The sequence below is a fragment of the Charadrius vociferus genome, unplaced genomic scaffold (genome assembly GCF_000708025.1).
Source record: "Charadrius vociferus isolate BGI_N301 unplaced genomic scaffold, ASM70802v2 scaffold158, whole genome shotgun sequence".
In the NCBI taxonomy this organism is placed as follows: domain Eukaryota; kingdom Metazoa; phylum Chordata; class Aves; order Charadriiformes; family Charadriidae; genus Charadrius; species Charadrius vociferus.
The window spans coordinates 4,930,300-4,951,484 of record NW_009661372.1 but is presented as its reverse complement, the minus strand read 5'-3'; the positions used below and the strand labels follow the sequence as shown (position 1 = coordinate 4,951,484).

Sequence of the window (21,185 nt, the reverse complement as noted above, 5' to 3'; positions counted from 1 at the left end):
CATGCAATATAAATACCAGGAAGTCTCCTACAATTTCTTACCCAACCTTGGCACAGACTATCTATCATCTGGCATGGTGAAACTCACAGTAGTCCTCATACCAACTGTAAGAAATACACCATTATCATAGTTTTTTGGAGATGCAACTATAGTTTCTTGTTTTTTTTTTTTTCCCCAACAGGAGTTTTCTTACCTGATCTATACTATGAGCAACAGTACTGCAAGTACAGTGCAAAAAAGCAAGCCAGCCTGTCATCTCCCCATTCTGCAGCTGCACATTTAGTTGATTTAACCACAGCAGCAAGTCTTGAGGGTACAATACAGAGTTGTGTGCAGAGCGAGCTCAAGGATTGGGAAAACTCTCAAATTACCTCCAAACTGCCCAAATTAAAACCTCCTAACTTGAATTACTTTGCTATGTGACACTGTCACCCATGAGACGTACATAAAATGGAAGAGAAGCTGTATGAATATAGACATAATGACACAGACAATGTACATAATTATAGCATGATAATTCAGGCACTGCCATTTTACATTATGAAACAGTCCTTAAGGTTAACACTTATATTATCCCCATGGCACCTCTCTGGGATCCCAGAGAAGGTTCTTAAGTGTGTCAGTGTTGACAATCAGAGCTTTTAGCGTTTGAAGCTACCTAAAAGTCAGCCTCCGAAAGAAAGACATTTGTAATGGCACTAAGCATCTTTGAAAGAGATGCATTTAAAGTGAAGTTTCATTGGTGTGTGGTCTGGAGTTCTCTTCTTCTAGTAAAGCTATTCTTTGTTTGAGCATCCTTACTTGTGTTTCATGTCTCTCCACCATGGCCATCATTTGTGATTCCAGTTTCTTCAGCTTATTTTGATGCTTTTTCTTTGCCTTTTCATAAGCTGCTACCAAGTTGCTGTTAGAAATACAAGGCAACAGAAGGTTATTCGAAAAAGTCTTGTTGATAGCAAGTGCTACAAAAAATCCACCCCAAAGCCGCACCTTCAGCAAACTCCAAAGCTGGGGTACTCATCAGCTTCCTAAAATTTACTAGTGCTTTGAAATGTATTAGATCCAAACCTTATTGGTCCAAACCCAGATCAGTGCTAATCTCTGTATCTTTTTGCAGGCAAGTACACACCTTTACCAGTACACTGGTTACTGAAAACATTTTTAAACGTGGTATAAAGAGGTAGCTGGTGGTTGCTGATGATGACCTTGCAGAGCACTGTTTGTAAGTCAGGACACCACATTAAACATGTAATAATTTACAAAAACATTGCATGGCCAGAATCTGCTTACAAAATCTAGCACTGATTTTGCATATTCCATTTAAAAAAGTAACAGTTATCTTCAGAGGATGGCCTCTTGTGCTAATTTGTCAACTGCTAAGTATCTTCTGTGACTCCACCTTGACTCAGTAGGAAAGCTTGAGGTGGGTAGTGCTCTGCACCCCAAGAGACTGGAGCCAAAGAAAATGGAGCCATTTTAAGCAAAATAACAGATTCATAAATCTGACAAAATGGAGGGGTTTGTTTGTTTTAGTAATAATGCATTTACTAGTGACTCAGTTAAGATTAACCTATTTATTTCCCCTACTCTGTTCTTACCTATGGGGTTTTCAGTGTCCTAGATGGGACATTTATATGTCCCCTCCCTCCCCACCAAGTATAACCTTAAAGAGTCAGCTTGCGTGAATGCAGGGATCCAGAAAGTGCTCATTAAGGTAGGGGGAGGATTACAGTGAATTACCCGAACACAGGGGGTGGGGGGTGGGGAAATCAATGGTGTATCCATCTGCTGGTAGATCCTTTACCTGTTTGCCCTTTTAAGGTCATTAACAAATTCTGCAGACTGCTGATGTCTGATTTCACTGCTCTTCGTGAGTCTCTCCAAAGCACTCACTAACTCCTGCACTCTAGCTTTCAGTTTCTTCTCCCTGGAACAGGAGAAAACGAAGGAGAAAACTGTTTTCAAAACAGAAATAACACTTCAGCTTGCAAGTGCATGAGTGGTTGTCCAGTGCTGGGCTGACAGGCTGAAAATATTTTCCTTACGACTACTTGGATAATACAGGAGGTAGTTCTTACATTAAACTTTTTCACAGATAGATTGATTTTTATGACATTCACCATTTTAGAATACAGGATCGGCGATGCAGCAGACAAAAGAGAAAACAAACTTCTCTGGTTGATCATGGTCTTGTACGTACCAAATCACACTAAGAAATAATTACAAATATACATAAATAAAAACTTAAGAATACCTGGCACATGCCACCTACTGTGTGTTGAATGAGATAGCAAATAAAACTACCAAGGGAAATCAAACATCATGGTAATCATATAGAGATTTTAATTACAAATAGCATACCAGGATTGCCATTAAGGGTAATTTACTAAACAATTTTCTTTTTACTTAGAAATTACTAGAGAATCATAGAATAGTTTGGGTTGGAAGGGACCTTTAAAGGTCATCTAGTCCAAGCAGCCCCTGCCATGAGCAGGGACATTTTAAACTAGATCAGGCTGCTCAGAGCCCCATCCAACCTGACCTTGAATGTTCCCAGGGATGGGGCATCTACCACCCCTGGGCAACCTCTGCCAGTGTTTCACCACCCTCAGAGCAATTCCATTGATTTCAGTTACGGGCTCAAATTTACCCGAGTAATTTGTACTACAGTCTGTATTACAGTAGATTACTAGGGTTGTTTTAGGAGCCAGCAAGTCCAGTCCATGTGGCAGTGGGAAACAAAAAGTTAAGAACAAGAGAGGGGAGTACAGACAGAAAAGGGTAAGCACAAGAAATATGGAGGAAGAGAGAGTACAGGCATTTTCTTCTATGAGGTACTCTTTTTCTCTCAAATAAGCCACAGTAGTGAGGTTTAAAATTCCTATATAGTTACCAAAACTAACTTACCAATTATGAACCAAAACCTAATTACATGAAGCGTGCCAAACTGGAACTAAGGTACCTTATAGTATGTTTATGTTACAAACATCTCTATGAGGGAAAGCAAAAGCAAACAAGGCAGAAGTTCTGGGGAGGGCTAAGCATTGCAGCTCGGGGTGTAAGCTGGCTTTTTAAAATCACTTCCCAGTGCAGGTGAGCGTGTAGCATGAGGCAGGTCCTCCTTCCCTGCTGCAGAGCTGACGGCTGCCCACAGCCTGCTGCTATACAGGCTTGGGACCGTCCCACCTCTGGTGCAAGGGTGCTGATGTGGAGACCCAGGAGCCTTTCTCTGTGACCCATCCTCATAGCATAGACAGCCCAGAGAGAAAGACATCAGGTTTGAAAATAAAAAAAAGGGGGCTAAGAATGACATGGAGTTGTGCTAAATTGGGACAAAGATTTTGCAGTGTCGAACCTGACACTTGGGAACTTTGCATGTATGGAGACGTCTGTCTGTGCTTTGCTGCCCAGAACTGCTTTGCCATGCATTTGCCTTCCCCTCCTGCCCTTGTTGCTGCCAAGTGACTACATTTGATTTCATCTCCAAAACAAGCCTACCCCTACCTCCCACATGAGCCCACTGAGCCCCACGGGAATGAACACCCCAAAGTTTGTGAAAACTCTGCACAGACCACGACGGATGCTCCTGGAAGCCCAGCTCACCACCCTGCAGTTCCGAGGCTGGCCTGCCAACGGCAGCATTCTATAACCAGAGACAGGGACAGCACATGTGGCACATCCCCCCTGTGCCCGGCTGCAGCAACAGAAGGGCTTTCACAAAGTCAGCCGAGGAAATATTCCAAGTTAGCAGTTTATCCCAACACACTGCAGGCGCTGGTTTACTGGCCAAATTAAAAAGGACATAAGAGGGGCCTTGTTGATGAAGAATCATCAGTATTCTTTATGCGTCCTTTCCTTGAAATAACGTACTCGTGAGTTTTCAAATTACACAATCTTTTCCCCGTAGTGGTTAAAAGCTCACTGCCATCCGCCCCAAATATAGATTTTAATTTTTATATCCTCTCTTAGCAATCGGAAAGACTCAGCACAGTCTACAGTCAAAATCTGTGTTCTGCAAAGAAAACAGGGGGAAAAAAATTGCAGTTGTTACTTGCAATAGATGATAAATAGAAAAGATCAGACCCGGCAGAGGCCAGACTGTTATCTAATGTGTGTGTGTGTGTGTGTGGCACTACTGGTATGACAGAACAGAGTAGAGTAAATCTGGTGCTCGTCTGCTCCAAAGGATGCTGCAGACCAGAGGTTCTGGGGAAGGCTCAGCACTGTGCCCAGCACTGCGCCCTAGCATGAACAGCAAGTCCAACGGAATAAACATTTGCAGGATTTGGATAGGGAGAGAAAACTAAAAATCACGTGAGGTTGGTTTAACATTACATGCGGGAAAAGGTATAGCTGTGAAAACACTGCACACAGTCCCATGGGAAAGAACCCTGTAGAGCCACAGTTCACTTCAGCTGAAGTCCTTAACACACCTGCTGTAACAAAAGCTGTGTGGAAAAGAATCAGAGTGGAAAGACTTGGAGGAACTTGTCATGCATGGCAAAGTTTGGTTGCTATGGTGATTGTTACCTGATAAAACTGTTACATCACCTTTTGTCTGTTTTTGCACTCACACCTTTCAACCAGTCATGCTCAATTTGAACTCAGCTAAACAGCGAGAGGTATTTCTTTACATTTGGCCTGCAACATCCTTGTCTTGCTGCTTGCCAAAGATGCAGGGCCAGCAGAGTGGTAAGCACCCTGGGCCTCCACAGGCCAGTTAAACAACTTTCAGATGCTCGTTCTGCACCATCTAGCTAAATAGGTAACAGTGGGTAATCCTTCAAATCCACAGATGCCTCAAATTTACATTTATACCAGTAAAACACATGTGTTCCCTGAGCTTACAAGATCCACACTGTTCTGCCTTCTCTTGATGTCTCGAAGTCAGTGAAAACAGCACTAGCTCGTGCCTACTCCCACCTTAATCTCATGGAAAGCAATGGGCGGTTTCACTGCATGTGCTGAAATGTCCCAAAATCTTACAAAAACAACACACAGGGATCTAATTTTACACTTACTGTTCCCAATTTAAAACATGCCCATCTAAATATCTTTACTTCAAGAGGCATTTCACAGAACAAGTAACACCTGAGTAGACGGATGTAGCAGCAACAGTAAAGGCACAGTAAATATCTTGTTTTAGTCTGGGAAATTGAGATGCATATGAATAATAATAATACATAATGAATACTACATGCAAAAAACATGTAAGGTTTTCCCTGGAGTGCTGCACCTTCTGTTTTGGTAGCAGATGAGAGACCTCAACCTGCACCTTACTAACAGGCCAGCAAATGCTCTATCCCTTCGTAAAAATCCTGTGCCTCATGATGCTAACTCTTCCCACTGCTCTCCATTTCTATCACTCATTACCTCAGTTTGGACAGAAAGAATTGTCCTTATTTGTGTCTCTCCAAAACTGAATGCTGAGTTGGGCAGTGAACGGGAGCGATAACGAATCCTGAGGTGCTATTTGTATTCCTTTAATGCATTCCAGGGTTAGCTGTCTTTATGGGACTTCTAGCACCACTTTGCTTTCCTGATTGCTATTATAAATCAGCGGGATATGAAGAATCAGCCACTACAGGCTTAATAAGACAGAATATTTTAAAACAATAATCTCAGTCATAAGCAGTATTTTTCCAGGATGAGAACGTGTCAAAGCTGCAGACCAGGGATGGAACTGCATTTGATGTGACATCCATACGAACACCCTCTCGACAGGGATCCCTGTATGGCTGTGGCACGGCCTTCTGCTGCCAGACAGTCTTCCAGAGCCTGAAGAGCAAATTCACACAGAAGCTTACAGGTGAAACTCACACTGATGTCGTGCCCCAGGGCTGCAGTATGGATCCTGAGAGAGCACTTAAGTGCATATTTTGATGGAAAGAGGGAAGGAGAAGCAAGTATTTTTAGGAGAACACAATTTCTGTGAGCCCCCAAGTCAGAAGTCAATTGGACCGCAGAAGTCAGCGTAGCTTTTGTTCCCAACAGTTCCTCTTCCAACCGGCTCCGGAGCGGCAGCGGGAAGCACAGCCGCCGCACCTTGTGTGCACAGGGAAAACATGCACATCTTCCCAGAAGAGGGAACAAGCTGATGATCTGAGGGCACGGCTCACTTCCAACACAAGGGCTCTCTGCTGCGGGCCACTCGAGAAGTCAGCTGGGGAAATCCCCGACTGCTCCCTTTCCACAGAAAAGCTCACAATAAGTGTATTAGTAGGCCTACAGCCCACTCCAACATCCACTAGAAACACTACTTCCAGTGAAATGCCTGATATGCTGGTAACAAAGGCTTTTGTTTTGTATTTTCACAATCAAAAGACTCGGTGGGCAGCTGCTAAGCGGTTTTCAAGGGCTTTTTGTTTCAGACTTGCAGGATGGTTTGAATAGGAAGGCAATCTGGACAGGACCTAACATTTTCTCTGGTTTCAGGGCTGCCGCTGCAGAGAGCAGGGAATTCTGCCAGAGCCATAAAGGAAACTACACAGCATCGGGTACATTTCTGCAGTTTCTGTCAATTTGGCCTCCACACAATGACACCACGTTTGGCCCAGAATAGTGTAAGCAAGATATTGCACACCTTATATTTTCCCTCCTGTCTGGGCTGTTCCAGACATGTCCAAGTTTCGTACGCCAGAAGCCTTCCCAGGCGGATTTTCCTGCCCTTGCTCATTTCATCCAGAATTCCCCCATGCTGCAAACAGGAAAGCTGCTCTTCCCTGGCATGCAGAAAGTTGATTTTTCTGCCCCTGGCTTGGAGCGTACCCAGCTAACTCCCCCTCCTGTGAAAGCACAAGCCATCGCCCCGCTGCCTTGGGGTCAACAGCACCCACAGCTCTTGCCAGGTCCTCGGCAAAAGAGGCGTAATGAGCTCTCCCCAGACCAGGAGGCGAGAAAGTTTCCCACAGCCGGGCAGAGGAGCCAGGGGCCTTTGGGGACTGACCATCCTACGCCTCGCCATCCTTGGGAACATCCTTTTACCCGCCAGGCAGCATTGCCTGCTACAAGCAGACCCCTTCAGATTCTGGCTCCCCGGTCAGAGCGGCCCCATTACCTTCAGCTCAGCATCTGCCCCTGAACTTCGCATACCCGATGCAGCAGCCGGGTGGCCAGCCCAGCGGGGCACAGACCCGAGGTTTCCTGGCCGTAGGTGCCCATCCAGCCTGGCCAGACCCCAGGCATGTGGGGTCTGGGGAGGGGAGGGAGGAGAAGCACCTCCTGCATGGCCCCCAGCTTTCTGCATGGTCCCCGCTTTGAAGGGGAGGCACACACCTTCCACCCCACAGGTGGCTCCTAGTCTCTTCCCTAATACTCTCCTGTTGTTTTAAGCCTGGCGTGTTCCCTCACTCCCCTTCTCTGCCTTCTCCAGTTCCAGCTGAACAGGGCGACACACGATTGTTTTTTCCTAGGCATCTGACTCCTCTCCTCTCAGGAGATAACAGCTGGACGTTTAAAAGGAATGCAGATAAATTCTCTTTTCATCAGCAGTTTAAACTAACATCTTACGTCAGACTGGCATGCAGAACCCCCAAGCCAATTCGAATGCGTGCCTGCCTCACTGGTCTGTGTTGTCCTGCTGTGCAAAACAACTAATATGTAATAGAATTTTTTTAAGAGGCAACAAAACAACACTAGGCAAATACCAAACCAGTCTTAAAATCACCCTCTTCAAAATGCTATGTCTTCCCATCTCACCTCCTCAGGCATCAGTGGGCTTGAGGACACCCGTGCTGCTGCCTACCTGTGTAAAGGTAGCCTTTTCTGTTCACAGAGAAGATGGAGAGTGCCTTAAAAAATGCTTTGCTGGTGTAAGATACCACACTGCTTTTTTTTTTTTTGCTGATTGTCAGATGCTTAGAGCAGATCTCAAAAACCAGACGGTACCGCAGGCATGTGTTACACCGCTGGCAGTGGGGAGGCAGACCAGGTGTGGTCCTGGAAACAACCGAGTAGCAGCAAAAAGGGAGAACATGCCTGCTGGAGGGAGGCAGCAACGCGCTCGCTGCTCAAACCTCCCACCCAGCTTTGCCAGCCCAGCCTGGAAGCTCTCCAGACCTGGAGCTATTTGGAGCTCCCTGCGGTGATTATACCCAAGCACACAGCAGCTCAGCAGTTCAGATAACCACGCAGTGGTAAGCAGAACTACTTATTCCACATTGAAAATGGAGAAAAAGAAAAATGATGGTTATCTGCGATGCATGTAGGAAAAATAGCTACCTGAGGCGCTTCTGAGGAATCTGTCCTTTGTAACACCATGAGTCATTTCTCTTCTGGCCGAGAAGGTTTCTCTCAGTGAGGCTCTCCGGGGGGATTTCCAGGAACAGGCCATGCCTCCTGAACCCCTCAGGCAGCCAAGGGAAACCACAGCAGGCGACTGCCCAGTCATAAAAAAAGACAGAGATCCCTGAAATTTGCAGTGACTGCAATCCATGCCAGTCTCTGGCTTACAAACGTCTCAGAGTTGCAGATCTCCCCATTTAATGGACGTAGTAATGAGAGAGCAGAAATAAGCAAATGTAACTGACAAAAAGCAGCCAACAATACACTGGAAAAACTCATCAGTAGCTCCTGAATACCAACCCCTGCCTCCGCCCCGCCACTTTTATTCACTGTATGTTCATCCTGTACTTTGGGAAAACAGAGAATTTTACTGATTCAGTTCTTAAGAGCCACTTTTAATCTGATTCATTACAATATGATGTGTTTTAGGTGTTTTCTCTCCTCATTTCCAAGACTCAGCCTTACTGATGGTCAAGATAGGCCTGAATTTCAGAGATGCTGCCTACTCCTGGATCCTGCTGTCATGAAAATAAGGGTGGCCCTTGAAAACATGCCCAGCTAAGATTCTGTCACATGAAGTTTGTGGTATTTTAAAACAAAGGAAGGTGGTTTGATTTATCTCCGGCTGACATTGTGTCAGGAAATAGTCACGGCCATGCCTTGGCACAGCTTTCTGTTGAAACGGCCTCTGTCTCAAAACAAGAAGTTTGGCACTACACAGGGTTGTGGTCTTTGGACAGGCATAAGGACCTAACACTGCAAAGAACAAAAAACAGCGTCTCAGTAGACACACAGAAGCTATTGCAATAGGATGAATTTTCTATGTCCTACCAGAAATACCTGCAGTTTCCACTTCCAGAGGGGCAGGACCACAGCTCTGTGCAGAACGTACTTTTTGTTATAACAAAAATAATTGTTTCCCAGCCCTACTGATTACCACCCTTTTCCCTCTCCATGGTGACTTCCCAATTAGTAGCACCACTTACTAGGTTATCTCTCAGTTCAAAAGTCATCAGACACGGCAAATATATAGCGTCTTTGTTGTGTTGCCAGATGGAAAGTCATCCTTTCGTGAGGCAGAAACTGAAATATGTCTAGACTGACACAAGTCATATAACCCTGCAGAGCCATCAGAGATCATAATTTTGTGCCAACTGATGACCCAGTTGAGGTCTGAACAGTCAGTCTAGTTACAAAGTGCTTTGTCTGCCATGGCCCTTTATCTAGTATTGTCGGATCCTTCCTGCCCAAGTATTTTGATGCCTATAAAGGACTCACTAAATACATACACAAAATACAACCCTATGCAGACAGAAAAGCTATCAGCAACTGGAAATACAAGTAGAGACTGCAGGAGGACCTCAGCAATCAAAGCATTTCTAATAAGGCCTGGGGAGAGGGAGAAGTTTTAGTCTTGCCAGCTTGGCCATGTTTCATGGAATGAAAGAACTTACCAGAAACAAATAAAAGATTGCTTGTATCACCATTATTATCACCCTGCTAAAGCAAAAGCATTTCCTGTCTGGAATTATTGTTGCTGCCTCCTTCCTGCCATCGCTAACGCATTTATAACCTGGTATGTGCCTACAAAGTTATAAACTCATACGAGTCATCCACAGCACTCCCTTCCCCTGCCACAGCAGAGCAGAATACACCAGCAAGGAAGATGTCATTTTAAGGTCTCCCTCAGAGACTGTGTAATGTGCCTGACTTTGGGGTATTCAACCAGATCCTCTCTCATAAAACCAGCCTCTGGCACATTCACCGACGTGCTGGTGCCAGGCCATGAGGCTGCTGGGAATACATTTTTGCCTTCCCAAGAATAAAGCATTTCCTGCCAACAAGCTCATTTATGGATGTGTCAAACTCAAGAAAAAAAACTCAAGAGGCTTCAAGTCCATTGAAACATTCCATCAAGAAAGGAGAGAAGGGAAAACAAAATTGCTGAAGATTCTGGCAGAAAGTATTTATGCTTGGCTGGAACAGGACGTGTCTCTAAATAAGTGGCCTTAGCCTGCAATACCAGAAATTTGGTAACCTACATGTAACTGTTACAACATGGAACCTGAAGACAATTTACGTTTCTACTAGTTAGCACAGTGGTCATGGGAAAGAAAAGCGATTTCTTTGAGAAGCCCATACGATGGGTTTTAATGCTGAACACCGCTGAGTCCTACTACAACAGATATGTTATGAAACAACAAATAAAGAATTGCTTCTGCCTTGAATTTCTGCTGATGGATACTACCAATGACAACTTGGGGAGCTTCACAACATGCTGCGGGATTCCAGATTTATAAGAAAATCCACATCTGCAGAGAGAAGATAGGCTACCTCTATGGATGAGACTGTTCTGCTGCAAAGCGGTTTGCAGACTATGAACAAATAAATGCTTCCAAACCACACCAAAATCCAAACCGTAACTGCGTCCTGCTGTTTTATTTGAGTTTCACTCTATTTCAATTAACTGAAAAGAACCTGACAGTTCTGCAGCAACAGAAGGACAGAATGGGAAAGCAGCAGAGGAGGGAGCTGCCAGGCCTTTTGTCTCTGTGACGACAGGATGGGGAGGGGGCAGCAAGCAGGGCTGCTGATGGATGTCACATCCTCTGACAAAACAGAAAGGCTCAAAAGAAAATGGATTTTTGCCTCTCTCCTTGCAGCTGCTGTCCCCTGCACCAGTATCTACTGCCTGGAGTAACAACAGATAGGTCCAATTGCTGGATGTGTGCACTAATTGCAACCAGCACTGAAATAGTCCTGGACACTGGCATTTAAATATTGCCTCTAGACCACAGATTCAGTGTGTGATATTCACTCGTTTCACACCTCCTTCCCGCTCCCCAGTAAACACAGTCGCTAGGCAAAATATTTTTTATTTTGAATTCTGGTCCTACTTCTTTGGTGGGTGAGGAGGGTGCTAGGGGGAGCCACCAGGATCTCTCCTGGTTCACACACAGTGCTAGCACTTGTTTTCCCATACGAGAGGGAAGAACACTGAGGCATCGGCACATGTGAAGTGCAAAGAGTTAAATCCACTTTGTCCCAAAAGATATCACAGTCACTTCAGACCACTCTGCTGTTGCAGCACGTGCAGAGAAGAAAACACACTTTGATTATTTTTAAAACTCTTTTGTGGATCCATGACGGTATACATTTCATTTTCCTATCTCAGGCTCCATTTATCCAGGGTGGCAGTTAAGAAGCGCTGGTACATTTTAGCATAGCTGTGGCTAAACAGGTTGCTGTAAGCTTTCTCCATGTGCTGGGCAGACCTTCTACCGACTTTCAGAGAGAAGACTTCAGGATAAGGAGACTAAGCATTCAGTTTGATTTGGCTGCCACACTGATTAGGGAGAAAAATACCCTGTCCACACAGCTCACGGGAACTGTGCCTGAACCCCACTGGCAGTAGCAATCACATTTAGTACAGTCGTATTTCCATTACACAGAGAGTCTTCGCTCCAAAATTTATGTACAGTTTAATCCGATTATTTTTCTTCCCCATTTCTGCCTGACAAACTGTACTTGCTAGGCCCCTGGCTGGAAATCCATGCTAATCAACTTAAGGCCTAGTAGATAAAGCAAATTTTTTTTCTCTGTGTTGTCAGCAAACCACATTTCATGACTATGCTCAAGCCTCCGCTAACTTAAGGTCACTGGCATCTTCTTGAAATCCAGGAGCAAATAACAAGAACAGGAAAAAGCTGCAGCTTGAGTGAAGACAGAAAATGCCAGTGGTGCTGCTCACACTGGGACTGGAATGTGGGGGGTATGGGGGAGGCCAATGGCTCTATGGAACGTTTATGCAAATGACTTTGTTGATGGGTTTTATCCGCCCACACACAAATGACAGTTTTCATTATTTTAACCACAGAAATTTGTTTCCTGCATCAAGCAAACTAAATACTCAGCAACTTCCAGACTAATAAGCAAATGGTATGAGATATATTGATTCTGCAGCGGTAACGATCTTACATTTTTACATAATGCCTTTCAGGCTTAAGTGTCCCTAGGCACACTACAGGTTGCACCTATGAAGAAAGCACTTCAGGAATGAAACACCACAGCTGCCTGAGAGGACATTCCACCATTAAAGAGGGTGCGAACTTCAAAAAAGCAAAACACACTCTTCCCTGCCAAAATTCTTAGTAGCATTTTGGACAGGTTCTAAATACAATAACCAGAGTAGATATTAGGTAGTCATGTCTTAGAAAAGGCGGAACAAGTACTGAAACAACTATTGAAACAGTGAGTATCTTTGTCATGAATTTTACCACACAGCTGGTGCAGTGAAAACTGCTGCACAAACAAGTATCTAGTTAATGTATAACTGTACTGAAAGCTTTGGCTTAAAACCTGGCTGTTGATAAAAGCAGTTTGTCAAGACATCAATTTTCTCTCTCGTTGGAAAACTAATGCTTCTCATAACAATGTCATTCGTAATTGAACTGTGGCTCTACTTACATACTTGGGAGGCAAATGCAGAATCTGAGTCATGAAAATCACTGCCATTCCCACTCCTGTAACTCCTACCCAAGTTCTAATCTGTGACAAACCTTCTTAACCGAAGATCACACTTCAAATCCTGTCTTCACTAAAGGTTTTCTGCACACCCTCAAGCAAGTCACGTCACTGTTTTGTGTCTCATATTCTTGCCTGAATATGGACATTCCTGACATTATGAGGGTTTCTTAGGAATACACTTAATCTGAATTTAGAGAACCTCAAGGAGAATGGAGCTGAGCACCACGTGAGGACCTCCATCAGCTGAAGAACAACAACAAAAGAGAGGGGAAGGTTAGAAGAACTTCAATCCTTTTCCTTCCCACAGAAAAAAATCAGTGTTCTCTCTTAAAATCACTTGAGAAGAAGGTAAGAGCGAAGGCTCAGAACAAAACCTCTCCCTGGACCTAAAGAACAAGTCGCGTCTCTGGGGAAGGAAGCTGCTTACCGCCGCAGTGCGTTTGTCAGTTCAGCAGTCAGTTCACTCTCGTTGTACGGTCTCAGCTCAGCTAGTGTTAACGGTGTTGCGGTGCCATCACTGCATTCCTGAGAAATGAGAAAAGGCCATTTGATTTGAAGTTGCCATCTTAATGGGAAAACTCTGAAAACCTCTTAGTTCGCAGATACTTTCAAAATGGAGGTGAAATAAACATCACAATGTCACAACAACATGGCAGTGTATCAACATACCAAGAAAGGGACTAATGGATTAACACTTCACAAACCCTTCTAAATGTTTCCTAAACCATCACAGCTGGTAGTTTAGGAAATTTGCAGAATTCTGTGTAGTGTGCATAACTGCTGGTGCCTTATATTACTTTTGACACCGCACTTAAAAGAAAGAAGCACCGGATGAAACAATTCAGATGATGCTTTGACAGAAACAAATAAGAAAGACACAGTTATACACTAGCTCTGGATTTTGTTTTCAAACATATTACTGAGGTTTTCTGGAGACACAGCACCAAACAAAGAGGATTAAAGTTTTTCTAGGTAGCACTACTTCTTCATGCAAATTATTAATGTAAATGCAGAAATCTGTTCATTTTGCTTTATACTAAGGGGGGGGAAAGTCTTTATTCTTAAATCATTACAAACTGTCTGACTTGAAAAAGAGACTGTCATTACAATGCTCTAGCTGCTTCATAGGAATGAGCTCTATTTTTTTCATATTTTGTGTTTGGACTAGGGAGAGGATGGTGTTTTGCTTATGTTATCTTCCACTGTCTCCAGTGAGTGGCAACAGGCAAGAGACAACATGTCCAACCACAGCAGCTTGTATGTTTGGCAAGAATGGCTTAGTTGTACTCCTACCCAAAACGACAACCTTATTTTAGCCCAGGCTTAACAGTAATTCTACAAAGTCCTCATAAGTCACAGCATGGAAAGAACCACCTAACAACTGCAGAAGACAGAAAAGACATACATATAAGACGAAAGAGGAAAATTATTAATATGCTAACGACTGCTATAGGGAGGGGTACAATAAATCATGTTTATGCCGATTTTGGAAACTTGTTTGACTCTTGACCTTGCCCAATTTGTCTTTGCTTCCGCTGCTGGTTGAGCTGAGAGACCTCATTCTCTGCTCTTTTTGCTCTTCCACTTCAGACTTCAAGTGCTCAATATGGACAAGGTAGGCCTGCTCCTGCGCCTCTCGAGTGCTCAGTTTCAATTCCAATGCCTTCTTCTCCTTCTCTAGCAGGTAAAGCTGTGCCTTGAGCTCTGCCATCTCCTCCTGTTGAAGAAACATTATCAGCATGGTGCTTCCTGGGACTACATACCTAAAGGAAGATGAGGTTAAACAAGGTTTTCATCCACTCCTATTACTTGAGTGTTCTTTCCGTGAAGAACATTATCAGCATCCGGGAGGCTTTTTATTACCACACAGTGTTATTTGTCAAAAGACCAGTACATTTTTGAGACTGAGTACAACAAGCTGTTGCACCCCTTAATCAGCCTCAGAAATAAGCTCAGAGGCAGCAGAGCAGTTAATGTGGTGCTGAAACTACAGGATCGGGGATCTGAGAGGGTCGCCACAGTTGCTGAAACTTCTTTGGTTCTACCTTGCCTTTCAGAGACCATTGCCCTAAAACCAGGAATATCTGACTTTCTTGTCAAACAGCTCCCTAAATGCCAGATTCCAGTTTCTTAGTGATACATAAGAATTAAGAGTTGGGTTTATCTCATTACAGTGGAATAGGTTTGAAGCACTAGGACAGCAAACGCAGATCATATATTCCTGCCTCATAATACCAGACTCTGTGGTAGAATAAGTCAGTCAAAAAGGGCAACTGGCTATGGCGCTATCAGATGTCCATTTTTAATTTCCCTCCTCTTGATGGTCAGAATCCCAAATATACACAACTGGAGGTTGACAAAATTGCACTCGATTATATTCTTCCATAAATATGATCCACACAAGATGGACACTGGTATTTCATAGAAAGAAACTGAATTCTGAGAGCTACTTCTTGTAATTCCTCTGCCACTCTGGTATTTATGACAGGGCTGTCAACTATTGTAACACAACTGCTATTTGGGGACAGATCTCCGCTTTCACATCTGCTCTGACAGCGGCTGGGAAGAAGTGCAAGAATAAGGTACGACTGCAAGTGACCCTTCTTTCAGCACTTGCTCCCAGCCTCCCACAAAAAGCAGCTGATGGGTATCCTGAACCAGAAGGCTCTTTGTGTTTAACACTTCAGAAGTTTCTTCCATAAAATGTCTAGTTATTTTCTGAACCCAGGAAAACCCAGCACCCACAAAACACTTAAAAGAGAGAGTCCTAAAACATAACACATAACATTATGTGTTAAAAAAACACCATCAAACAAACAAAAGGCCACAACAAAAAAAATCCAACCCAGAATCATGCCCTCACTGCAGAGCTTGCCATGCTCTAGGTCACCTCATGGGTGAATACTGAGTTCATGCAGCCATTTTCTGTATTACAGTTCAGTTCTAGACTTGTTCACTATGTAAACATCTCTGAAAGACAGAAGTTTCTTGTTGTGTGGCCAGCCTTGGAACAAATCACTATCTTTTAATTATTTTTTTTTTTTTTTAAAACAGAAGAACATATTCTAGTCACAAAAATATCAGAGGTATCTTACCTTATCCTTCAAAAATAATGCTCGTTGTATCATATCCATCACTATCAAAGATTATACAAACACAAATCCTGGCACATAATTAGACTCACTTTTTCTGTAGCTGAGAGTCTACATTCCTAACAAAAAAATGCTGTCTGGATTAAGAGTAAGCAGTGCACACAGGTGTAGCACAGTTACAACCAGCATATAGTAATCACAGGTAATCATTGGCTTATTCAGAATCACCAACCATGCAAAAATAAAATCCATATCCTTAAACCCTTCAGGCTTGGAAAGGTTCGTATGAGCTTTAAAATCATTCATTTATTCATCTACTTGTTTGTGAACTGAAGGTCAGAAGCACCATCAGTTTCATTCAATGTGGTTTAAAGAAATTTAGTTGTTGGGCAAACTCACCATCAATTTCCTTTGTCAACAGTAAAAATGTAAATAATACTGATAAATAATGATGGGGAAATTTAGTTATAGGAGTTGAACTGGACTGCCTGGTATACTTAAGTGTATGCATTTAGCTTCTCTGTTTCTAAAGCCATTAATCTACTTAGCCTGCTTAGCGAAGGCTGAGAAGTAATTTGAGCAGAGTATTTTGGCACTTATGTGAATAGAAGATACTCTTGACAGAGGGCTACCTATGTGGGAGGGTCATGACAAAAATCTTCCCAGCATCGAAGTTGAAACTAGGCAAATTCAGCCTAGAAATAAGGGACATTTATTTCCTAATTAAAAAAAAAAAAAAGAAGTGAATTTAACCACTGCAGCAATGAATCTGTGGAACTAATTTTTGCCATCCCTTAGAAGTTTTAACTTAAAGACTAGATGTTTGTTTGCACTACACACCCTAGCCCCCCAAAATTTGAGGATCAATGGTTAACTCCTTTGTTTATGAAGACAGTGTGCTTAGACCATCGTATATGAATTCATAAGTTTGCATCCTGTCCCAGAAGACGTATCATGGACTCCAAAAGCAACCCCCATATGTTAAGTTTTCTCACATCAAGACAATGTGACTTTGAAGCAGAGAGCAAGGACAAAGCAGGGGAAAAGTGGAAGAATTGTCAGCTCATGCCTTACAGAGGCTCCCAGGGAAGGAGCAGGAAGGAAAGCAAAGGTTGAAGTTAAAAATTTAAACTACAGTTGAGGATTCTGCTACGGACACGTACAACCTGTGAGGGAGGGTGGCAACAGTAGCGTTCATGTGGGAAAATTTAATTAGCTCAGGTTTACTTAGAGAATTAATTAGTCTTTGCTAATTTTTTCCATGAAAATATGTTTTCTAAAGATAGCATCTAAATTTAATTTCAATACCAACCTCACTTTTGTGTATTTACTATACCCTTTTTTCCTAATTACAGGATACTGATGAAACATTTTGCAGTTCAGCATATCTGCTTCTTCAGAATGCAGACCTAAAGCACAAGCGACATTTACGAAATGAAACCCTGAAGGAGGAGGTAGCATGTGGTCACTCTTCCAACTGATTGCAGAAGACTTAAACAATCCATGCAAAGTCACAAGCTCCAAGCACCAAATATAGCAGTCATTTCAGGATTAATTAATTGAATATTGAGGAATATTTTGTACTTGCAGCCATACTGTGATTCTGAATTGGGGTGAAAACTTGAATGAAAATTAAACATTCCTGACGCAATATAATCAGAAACATCACAGCATCCTCTAAAAGAAAATTTGTGTTAGATGTGGTCATGTCAGAAGAATAAAACATCAAGGGTTCTTATGCGACAAAAAGTTCTAAAAGTAGGAAAAAGGAACCAGGACGATCACAGCACACAAGCTGGTGGGACACACCAGCCTTCAGAAGTAAAACAAATATCAGAGCAGACAAACGACATGGTCTAGTTAACTGTATTTTACTAAATACATCTATAAGAGCATGAAATGCTGCAACAAAGGTGGACAATGGGATTCTTAACATTTTCTGCAGAGACTGTAGTCTCAAAGCACATTATGAGCAATATTATCACCTGTACACAAAAGAGGAAAAATTATCAGTGTAGAAAGCTGAGACTTCTTACCTAGATTAAGTCCTTTGAAATGCAGAAAGGCTGTAAACCAAGAATTATTTACACCCTTCAGAATTAATCTCTTTGCTAACTGGGGCATGACCAGAACTGACCTCAAAGCAAGACCACTGAATGATGACAAATGGCAGAGTAGAATATATTTGGAGACATGGTTAACTATTGCTTGAAGCAAAAAATTGGATTTTACAGAAGTACTAGTGGACCACTTTGTCTTACACCTTTGGATCAGTAAAAAAAATAAACAGGGCAACAGAGAAACCATCCCCAAACCATCTTTTTATGGATCATTTTCATCAATAATGAAGAACTAATGATGTAAAGGCATTTTCAGAACATTATCAGCATAATACATAGACACATGAAGCAATATGAAAGGTGCCAAAAGATGCAGCAGAGATTCCAACACAGATACAAGTTTCAGGAAGACAGCAGCAGGTGGTAAGATCCAGCAAGGCAGGAAATCCTTGAGTAGCTCAATCAAGCTGTATCATCATTGCTAAGAATGTGGAAGGGAGGGGACAAATTAAGAGGTGCTACATGATGAAGTCCTCCGCAGTACAGACAAGTCCATCCAATACACTCAGAAAGCTAAGACATCCCTTAGGTTCAGCTATGTTATAGCTTGCTGAACGTATCAGCAAGGTGTAATGCAGTCTTGAGCAATAACCATGGCTGCTAACAAGGTAGCACATTCTCTTGGGGCCAAAGCATGCAAAGTGTAGCTGTGCCTTTTGTAATGCTGTACGCATAGAAGGCAGGAGTTTTCAATTTCTGTAGCAGGAGAGCACTTACCAACAAATTGATTCCAAGCTTTGACAAACTTGAGTTTTCACCCTATCCCTTTCAGAAACCTAGGGATTTCCTGCAGTTGTGAATTCCAGCAAAGTACAACAGATTATAATGAACAACAGTACCGTCAGTTTCTCTGCACCAGAAACGACTGATGGTGACTTCAGCCAGCTATGTAAAATGTGTGTCTATTCCTGTATGTACTGCACACAAACCAACCAAGAGGAAACACATCTTCTTCTTCTAGGGACAATTCCTGCAGTGAAAAACCCGATGTGCTAGGTCCAGCCAAAAGTTATGAGTGGAAACCGTATCTCAAAAACAAGTTAAATGATCATTTAGTGAACAAAAGGATTACCAGCACTCAAAACCGTGCCCGAATGATGATATGCAAATGTTGGTGCTCCTGCCAGGTCAGGAACTAATCACAAGGGATAGCTCTGCAGTTTGCCTTTACCTATCAATTTAAAGATAGAGGTAAGAATGGTGTACAAGAGATTTCAGGGAAGATCTGGACGCAAAAGAGGAGAAGCAAGTGTGATATCTGAAATATACATCTAATTGTCTACAAATGTCTTCCAGTGTATCTTGCATGCTTTCATTATGGGCAATATATTGCTGTTGGCCACAACATACTCAAACAACTAACATAAGTTTAAGTCTTCTGATCAGTAGCCCACAATCTTTTTTTTCTGAACTGCGAATATTGAATGCACTATTGCAAAATTGTATTTGTCATCGTGGAAAGGCAGCACCACTAAGAACATAATTATCATTACTAAGCTACCAGTTAGCCAGCAGCAGCACATCTGAACAAAAATCTATAGCTTTAGAAGCTTGCGAAACTATTAGGATTTGCTATCCCACATGATACCATCATTTGACATATCTGCCATTAGTTGACTAAAATAGGACTTGCTAACATGCAGAAATTAAACTTAATTAAACTGAACCAAACCCAGAAAATTTCTAAATGCAAACATGTGCCTGTAGGGCCTTTAGTATGTTCCTACGCTTTAGCTCACCCCTCTGAAAGTCAATACAGAAGCCAGATTTAAAATTATATAAGCTTTATACCTGGTCAATAAAGATCAGTTTTTCTAGATCACATCTTTAGAACTGGTTGTATAAACCAGGCCTGAGGGACCAGAGTTTTCTCCAAAAACCTCTGTTACTGCAAGTCATTACACACCGCACTCTTTGCTCGGGCTCTGAACTGAGCTGCAGATTGCTACACTGTGCCTAGAACAGCTCTGGACTTGTGACTGACCGCTGGAGAGCATTAGGGATGATAGTTTCTGACAGACCATCCCTCCTCCCACGGCAATATTAAAAGGAGGTGAATTTGTTCTGCTTCAGTTCACAAATATTCAAGATGCACATTTGCAAGCTTGTAAGTAAAGTAATGAACTGTCTCTTGGGAAGTGCTGCATCATGCTTTTGGTCACCCTCAAGCAACTCAGTTGCCATATCTCTCAGAGAGAGCATCTGGTTTGTCAAGGAGAGCATTCCAAGTTTAGAGCCATGGATGAAGTCCTTGCCTAATTCAAAACACACATAGCTCGTCACTGTTAATGCACTGCCTTCTGTCACTTTCTGACTACTGGATTTTCAGCCCTGATTATTTGGTTCAACAGAGTTACCCTTTATTACCCAGTGATCGCTATCAAAGCCTCCCTTGTGTGTGACTGAGCATGTCTTGTAGCACAGGGGCATTGTCAGCAGAGCAGTTAGCCTGATGGATATAAATAAAATACCTTCATTGCCATAAGTTCCTGCATCAAGACTGCATTTTCCAGGTCTAGCCTCTGGCTGTCTCCACGAGGTTTAACGTCATAACTAAGGGGATCAATGTGGATGCTTTCCAGCTCCAGCATTGTCAGTTTCACTGCTGCCCTGTCATTTTTCAACTGCTGGATGTAATCCTTCAGCCGCTGCTCATCCTCCTTTGTAAATTCTGTATCACAACTGCTTGCAGTTGAGCTGGTAGTACTGGAAAGAGAAAGAAAGGTATTAAAAACACATTTAGAACAAAATCCATATTTTTACATCAAACGCTCTCCCAAGACTTCATCAACACATCTGAGTCTGACTTAAAAGTTCATAGAAAGGACACACGCAGTATGGATTGGATGTTGTAATGTTCAGAAGATGCAGAAGGGTGTGACAAATTCAGAAAAGAAATTAATTCTCTAAGCTGCATGAGAAAATTGAATCATGTGATAACTTCTCTGCAAAGCCAGATATTTAGTGACATATAGCTGAATTACTTTTTCTGGAATGGTGTCTTCTGAAACAATTCTTTTTTTTAATTAAAAAACAAAAAAAGCTACTTAAGATTTCTTAGAAAAACCCTAGCAGAGCAAGCTTCTCTCTGCTGCTCAGCCACTGAGTCTTCATCTTCTTTGTGAAGAAGCATCTGCTAAGAAAAAAGAATCAGCCCAGACCT

At 42.6% G+C, this 21,185-nt stretch overlaps 1 protein-coding gene across 1 annotated transcript in view; it reads right to left on the bottom strand.

Annotated features, from left to right (window-relative positions):
* Positions 1–413: 413 nt before the first annotated feature.
* MCC (mutated in colorectal cancers) overlaps positions 414–21,185 on the bottom strand; it is a 160,733-nt gene continuing 139,961 nt past the window's right edge. Inside the window, exons 13-17 of the mRNA XM_009893811.1 lie at positions 20,494–20,728; positions 14,321–14,527; positions 13,238–13,335; positions 1,805–1,927; positions 414–904 (exon numbers count right to left, since the gene is read on the bottom strand). Coding sequence (XP_009892113.1) covers positions 724–904; positions 1,805–1,927; positions 13,238–13,335; positions 14,321–14,527; positions 20,494–20,728 — 844 coding nt within the window. The 3' untranslated portion in view covers positions 414–723. The remainder of the gene's footprint in view (positions 905–1,804; positions 1,928–13,237; positions 13,336–14,320; positions 14,528–20,493; positions 20,729–21,185) is intronic.